The sequence below is a fragment of the Formica exsecta genome, unplaced genomic scaffold (genome assembly GCF_003651465.1).
Source record: "Formica exsecta isolate Colony F162 unplaced genomic scaffold, ASM365146v1 scaffold565, whole genome shotgun sequence".
In the NCBI taxonomy this organism is placed as follows: Eukaryota; Metazoa; Arthropoda; class Insecta; order Hymenoptera; family Formicidae; genus Formica; species Formica exsecta.
This window is the reverse complement of record NW_021852901.1, coordinates 23,858-31,345: the sequence shown is the minus strand read 5'-3', so window position 1 is coordinate 31,345 and position 7,488 is coordinate 23,858. Positions and strand designations below refer to the sequence as shown.

At 32.0% G+C, this 7,488-nt stretch overlaps 1 protein-coding gene across 8 annotated transcripts; it reads right to left on the bottom strand.

Moving 5' to 3' along the window:
• Window positions 1-406: 406 nt before the first annotated feature.
• On the bottom strand, window positions 407-4,885 carry LOC115242100 (protein ABHD11-like). 8 transcript variants are annotated; one of them, XM_029818167.1, is made up of 8 exons: window positions 4,848-4,880; window positions 4,127-4,247; window positions 3,891-4,036; window positions 3,730-3,816; window positions 1,688-3,528; window positions 1,447-1,609; window positions 918-1,283; window positions 407-850 (listed from the first exon to the last, which is right to left on the bottom strand). In XM_029818167.1, exons 5-8 carry the CDS (start codon window positions 1,804-1,806, stop codon window positions 533-535), a joined length of 966 nt encoding a protein of 321 aa, XP_029674027.1. In that variant the 5' UTR covers window positions 1,807-3,528; window positions 3,730-3,816; window positions 3,891-4,036; window positions 4,127-4,247; window positions 4,848-4,880; the 3' UTR covers window positions 407-532. The 8 variants fall into 8 exon arrangements, with proteins under 8 accessions (XP_029674027.1, XP_029674024.1, XP_029674023.1 ...); XM_029818164.1 differs by lacking the exon at window positions 3,891-4,036 and having other exon boundaries at window positions 3,730-3,859; window positions 4,848-4,885; XM_029818163.1 differs by lacking the exon at window positions 3,891-4,036 and having other exon boundaries at window positions 3,730-3,859; window positions 4,766-4,854.
• Window positions 4,886-7,488: the final 2,603 nt, after the last annotated feature.

Genomic DNA, 7,488 nt, shown 5'->3' with positions numbered 1-7,488 from the left:
ATGTTGTTGCAATAGAGATGCTTTAATCTAAAGCTACGTTTGATTTGTTGAAAAATATTATAGTTCTTATTTTTTTTTTAGCAAAATATTATTTATTTATAAATTATTATTGAGATAAAAAGTACTTAGTTTTATAGGATGTTTTACTAGTATTTCTTTTTATGCAATACATTACTAATAAATATCATTATTCATGTACATGTAACACATAGTATATGGTCTTTAAATGGAATCATACCTGATTTTTTCTATTAATTGCGTTCTCTAATTTTTTAAATAAAGCCTATACAGTTCTCACGATAATACATGCGATGGAGGAAAAACTGAAAGAATTGATGAAATGGAGTTTCTCGACGCTTAATAGCGTTTTTGATCACAATCAACTGCATAATGTGGTTTTTTTCACTTTTATATTACATATTGTTTGAATATTTTTCACACTGTTCTGCAATGTTATGGAATTCATCTGAAATACATGTATATATTTACAAAGAACAATTTACGATTGTTTTTTTTTACGTATTTACGAGTATCACAAGACCGGACAGTTTATAAAATTCGTTAAAAGATCGACAAATTCGATAGGTTTGTCTGCGTGAACCCAATGATCTGCTCCATCTATGTAATGAAATTCCGCCAAGGGGAATAGCTTCTTAATTGCGTCGTGATCTTCTACTCGAATATAGTCACTGTTAGCACCACCTATGAATAACGTCGGATTCGCATAGATCCTTGAATCTACCTTGGGAAATACAGCTATCTGAGTTGAGAATGCTTGCTCCAATACCGGTAAATTCACTCGCCATTTGTACTTTCCCGAATTCACTTCTACCAAGTTTGCTATTAAGAACTGCAGAGAAATGTACTACAGATACTTTCTCATTCTAAGCGTAAAACGAGAAGCAATAAAATATTACCTGACGCAATGCGCTAGATTTAATAGACTGTTCAAGTTGTTGGTCTACTATTTTACGAGCTTTTGATAAGGTAGGACTTCCATCTGCTGTTGCTAAATTCATTACTTCAAAGATTTTCTTTATCTGCAAGAGACTAGGACTGGTTCTTATGGGAGACATATCAACAACTGCTAATTTCTCGACGCGTTGTGGAAAATTTAAAGCAGTATACATCATAGCCGATCCACCCATACTGTGGCCAACTAGAATAGCTCTCTCAAAGCCTAGATCATTTAAAAGCTGTATCACATCTTCTGCCATGTTCTCGTATGACATATTTGATGTATGCGGAGAATCACCATGATTTCTGGCATCTACTACTATGACCTATTGTGCAATAATTTTCTTAAGAATAATACAAAGATATATCTTTTGCAGATATAACTAACAATATAAAGAATATATTACATTCTCAAGTAAAATATTAAAAGATTTTTATCTGAGATTGTAAAATTTGAGTGTTAATTTATATATTACTAGAGTGAACTACCTTGCGTTTGGTTTTTCGATGAATTGTTTTTGATAGTGTATTCCAATTGCTTTTCGAGCCAAAGAGACCATGCATTATAACAATGGGTTGCTCTGCATTTTGATTCCGTTCATTTTCCTTTACCGATTCATACGAAATATAAGCAAGTTTTACCGGAGCCGTTCTAAAAAGAAAAAAAAATAGGTTAAGAACAAAAATATGCAAAAGAAATTAAGCCAATGTACATTTAACGAATACCTACGATAAGGGATTATTATGCAAACATTGGCGACAGGAAGAATGTAAGTTTTTACCCGAACGAGATAAGTCGGTAGTAAGTCCTCTCAACGTAAGAAGTACCGATAAATTTCGGCCTATCATTATTAATATGATGGTTACACTTGAATATATTTGCCCGATATGTTTATCTAATAATTATAGAGACCTGTTATTGTTCGCATAATTACTATTTATAGAATTTTATTTAATCATAAAAACTGACTGTTCTTCGCGCGGACCGAAGGAATATAGTTTCGGATCTATTTGTAACGTGTCAATCAGTTCAACAGCTTTAAGTGTTTGCGGTTAAGAGGTTAAACCACACGAGATCGGCCGGAAATATATAAGGAGAGAAAAGGAAATATAAGGACACATTAATTATGTGAATGATAGATAAATAATTATGAAATAAAAATTCATAAATATATCATTTCAGTTACTGGAGCGTCATCACGCGCCGAGCGCAGAAGAAAAAAATCTGAAAAACTTCACAGTGACATGGGGTCTATCGTTCGCATAATTTGTTCTTTATAGCTAAACTGGCTGCACTCAGAACTTATCTTTCTCCTTCAGATGTTGGAGAGAATTCCATGGTCTTTAAACAAATCTTGTATTATAATGTCCCAATATCGAAGCCAATAGAGAATGGGCCATCTCTCTATCTCTGTTAATGTCTTGCTTTCTAATCACAGCTGCTTTGACACAATCCGACTCTTTAGTTCTTTAGTATTGCACAAATCTAACGTGATCAAAACTCAGACGATAGGCAGAATGGTTCACATTCCCAAAGCTTGGAAAAACATTTCTGTCAGTGGGGCTATAACGCAATGTCACAAGGGCATAAACATCAAGGGTCGTTGCATGCAAGCTCATACAAATAATCAAGATGGAAGTTGCAAAGTATACTAATTACTATAGACTTCAAATAAAACAATTTCATGATTCTAAAATCAAATTTTCATTATCCAAGCGAATTCAACACAGAAAGGGTATACCACTGTATGCAAAAACGACACACTCATTTCTTGCTTTTATTGATTACTATGAACAATGTTTTGTATTATGACATTAAATATATTATTCTATGGGAAATAAAAAAGTAATATAATTGTTCATAATTTTAGTTTGTTTTCCTGTCTCTTATTTCGTGTATACATTTAAGAGTAATATAGTTAATAAGAGAATATTATTAATAAGAATATTATTAAGTGTAAGAAAATTTTATAATATAAAGTTTTTGTTTAAAAAATAAGAATATTTGTACAAAAAATACTAAATTTATGCATATATATGGCAAATATATGTAAAGCAAATTTCTCTGAATAGATTTATACACAAACAAATTTATATTCTTCTTTATCAGACATTCCTGTTGAAACAATACAAAATAAAACCATTAAAGTATATGCTTCCTCAAAAACATCCTGACATCAACCTAATGTCAGAACAACATCGGCAACATTGATGCCATATTGTAAGATCAAATGTAACTATTGTAACAATTGAGTCATTCATTGATGAGACATGGCACAAGATCACAACACGATCGTAAACACTCCTTCTCGCGTGATATCCGATAAGGATTACAATGGATTGATGGTTTGTGACAGATACGTATCGACTGAATTACTGGCTGAAATCTTCTGACGTGCCGATCATGGGACCCTCTCTGCCAATTAGTATGCAAACACTGGAGAATGGTGATACAAAATTACGTCTGGTGGAGAAAGGCGGGTTTAACACTGGGTATACTGTTCCCACGTTACGAGGAGATACTTTGTCAAGTGTTCCATCTCATATATAAAACGAAACCACCATTGGGACCTATTGAAAAATCATTTCAGTGAGGGGTTCATTAATAATTGGCAAATTTTAAGCGATGGCAACGGTCATTAATCAGTCAAGAAATCGCCCATCGGCGTATCTGGAAATATCATTGACTGAACTGATATTTGAAGGAAAACAGTACTGTTCCGCAATGTTTTTTTACAAGTTTTGTATCGAGAGATAGTTGCAGTTTAGTACCATGAGACAGTGGTTGATCTAGTGGCCGAAAGATTCCATCCGCATATCCTGGATGTTTTGCAGCCACCTATAATGGTATCGTCATCGCTAATTGCAATGAGTTATTTAATTCAAAATAATGTATAAAATTCTGTAAATAAAATATATAGAAGTTATAATACCTTGTATATTATGGACGAGTGAATGGTATAGCCAAAAGGGCTGCCCAGCAATATGAATGTATATATGAATGCCTGGTTGAATTGTCAGGAGTTGAAGAAAAGGATGACATAATGAAAATTTTAGATAAGTTTTCTATTTTGCGATACTATAAAAGCGGAGAAACAGAACAGATGGCAATACATGAGTATCCATGAAATAATTTTTAATTTCACTTAACGAGTTTAAAATATATTACCTTTAACTTTTGTTGTTTTATATGTTTTTCATGCATGGACAGATATCATGTATATTTACAAACTATGGACATAGTCTGAGAAAGATTGCCTTCATGCATACTGGAATGGACAATTCACCACCTGAAGAAAGATATTGTGGTAGCAAAATGGCTGGGGCATGTGTATACATATAAAGATTCCTCTGATTATCACATATATGACAATGCAGAGGTTCACCACTAAATCTAAGTGTACAGAGATATTATTATAAAACAACAAAGTTATATTGTTTAGAGTAAAATTAATATATAAAATGTTAATGCATTTAGAAAATTATGTAAAAAAGAGAATGATGTATTAATTAATAAAAACTAGTTTTTCCAAAGAATTTATCTATTGTCAAATTCTAGATTATTAGTTATTGATTCTATCTACCAACATATAATTTTGTATATATAAGAGAAACCAATTTTTAATAAAATAAAGATATGTTGGGCGAAGACATGTATTTTCCATATACAATATAAATAATACGAATGTAACTGGAAAGCTATTTTGATCAAATTATGCGATGCGAAGTCTTGATGGCACAACTACTCCTTTGGATAAGGCTCATGTAAATTATCCAAAATGTTATGATTTTCTAATCAAATAAATACATGCTCTTTAACAGCGATTAAACTTCTATTTTCTATTGATAGCAGTTCTCGTTATATCTTGATTCAACATTTTAAATCTTACTGTATTATATATGTCAATGGCTGCGGTCGGGAAGATGCTAGAAATGCTTCGAAGCTTTTGATTGACCAATCAGGACAAAAAGAGTAAAGATTTATTTATTCTGATTGGTTAATGCAATGCTTCGAAGCATTTCTAGCGTCTTCCCGACCGCAGTCAATAACAATGAAATTAGAACTATCGCACTATCGGTGACACTAGAGCAGAGAGAAGATATAATAGAGGGCGGGAGTCAGCTAAAGCCCGTATCAGACTACGCATTAGATTGAAGATTTGAAGATCGAAGATTGAAATTTGACCAATCAGGACAAAGAAATTTTAGTCCTTTTTGTTCTGATTAGTCAAATTTCAATCTTTAATCTTCAATCTTCAATTTTCAATGCGTAGTCTGATACGGGCATAAAAGAGTATCAGGCAATTAGAAAGAGACGAAGTCAAGTGACCTGGCTGTCCTTGTCTGTTAGCGCATGCGCAGAGTAGAGCGTACAGAGTCCGGAGAGTACATTAGCGTAGTAAAAAATATTAGTTATATTTTAAAGAAAATTAATACAGATTTTTAAAAATCTAATAAATGTTTTGTTATGACAGAAAATCAGTTAAAATTGATTAAAAAACGTATTTTGCAATATATAAGTAGACAAAAATTAAACCATAAATAAATGTAATAATTATAATTTTAAGTGTTAATAAACGTAAATTTTAATTTACATTCACAAATTATTTTAAAAATAAATTAGTTTCTTAATGATCAAATTATCACTTTTCACGTTTCCGCCCTAGGGAAAAAGTTACATGATCGATACCCTGGGCTGCGTTCAGCCCGTATCAGACTACGCATTGAAGATTGAGATTGAAGATTGAAGATTGAAATTTGACCAATCAGGACAAAGAAATTTTAGTCCTTTTTGTTCTGATTAGTCAAATTTCAATCTTTAATCTTCAATCTTCAATTTTCAATGCGTAGTCTGATACGGGCATAAAAGAGTATCAGGCAATTAGAAAGAGACGAAGTCAAGTGACCTGGCTGTCCTTGTCTGTTAGCGCATGCGCAGAGTAGAGCGTACAGAGTCCGGAGAGTACATTAGCGTAGTAAAAAATATTAGTTATATTTTAAAGAAAATTAATACAGATTTTTAAAAATCTAATAAATGTTTTGTTATGACAGAAAATCAGTTAAAATTTATTAAAAAACGTATTTTGCAATATATAAGTAGACAAAAATTAAACCATAAATAAATGTAATAATTATAATTTTAAGTGTTAATAAACGTAAATTTTAATTTACATTCACAAATTATTTTAAAAATAAATTAGTTTCTTAATGATCAAATTATCAATTTCGATATATTTTAATCTTTAAAGAAATCACAAAAATTTTGTTTATATTACTGTACAAGTAAAATATATAATTAAATTCAATAAACGATTTGCATATGATTCAAATAATAAAGTAATACGAAAAATATATTTCAATTAGATTGTTATTGCAACTCTCCAAGTCCGCTCTGCTGATGCTAAATATCAAAAACTGTGCATGCGCGAATAGACAATGACAGCCAGGTCACTTGATTCTATCTTTTTCTAATCGTCTGATGTTTTCACTTACACGATTACCTATGGCTCCCGCCCTCTATTATATCTTCTCTCTGTACTAGAGTCCCTCTAATAGCGTATTCGATTTGTTGACTCTACCCGACTCTGAGGGTGCCATTACATGGAGCGCGGAAACGCGGAAACGCGAAAGAGAATAGTAACCAGATTCCCGCGTTCCGTTCCGTCTGTTTTGATTGCCTTGTATTACACGGAGCAGACGAGCAGATTTTGAGCGGAAAAGCGGAACGGAAAATTATAAAATATTAATTTTTAACGATATTTATTGATTAAAATGCTTATATTCAATAGATAAGCTAGAAAGATAAGCATATTAATGAAAATTACAATTAATTAAGTGAAAACAATGTTAAAAAATGAATTAAAATATTTATTTGTTACCATATCATTCCGCTTTTCCGAGCAAATTGTGCTTCATGTAATATAAGGAAAAAACATTCGCGGAACGAGCGCGTCAAATATTAAGTGGATACAGTATATTCCATCAAATTTTGGAGACGAGTGAAGGAGAACGTATTTATATATTTCGATTATTTTATTATTTTAAAAGTAACAGTATAATAATGGATCCAAATATCATATTGATGATTATTATGAAATATCTCATATAAGCACGGAATGAACCGATGAGATATGCAGAGATCCCTTTCTAAAAAAGGCATGAAACCTCGAACTCGAATATATAAGAAACTGCAAGGCAGAAAGAACCGTAAAATATGGGTACGGCCTACTTTTACTAAAACAAGAAGACTTCTTCAAGGTGACAGCGACAATCTACTTGTGAAGATGCAATTGGGAGATCCTGAAAAATATTCCAACTATCTCAGAATGTCTCCAAAAATAACAAGCTACTATGTTTATTAAGTACTAAAAAGCATTCAAATACTTACAGGACCATCCATTTATAAACGTTTTATATTTTCTATACACTTTTGTCGAGTTTTGTTGAGACGGTAACGGATTCCGCGGATTCCGCTCAAATGTGCGGAAAGAAACGACTCAATTCGCGGAAACGCGGAATAGTTACTTTTCT

What these genes read in the sequence shown, in the direction of transcription:
- LOC115242100 (XM_029818164.1), bottom strand. Translation starts at nt 1,806, where the DNA reads ATGATAGGCCGAAATTTATCGGTACTTCTTACGTTGAGAGGACTTACT. An exon ending in TTGCATAATAATCCCTTATC is followed by an intron (nt 1,610 to 1,687) that starts GTAGGTATTCGT and finishes TTTTCTTTTTAG; the next exon opens with AACGGCTCCGGTAAAACTTG. An exon ending in AATCTAGCGCATTGCGTCAG is followed by an intron (nt 851 to 917) that starts GTAATATTTTAT and finishes ATTTCTCTGCAG; the next exon opens with TTCTTAATAGCAAACTTGGT.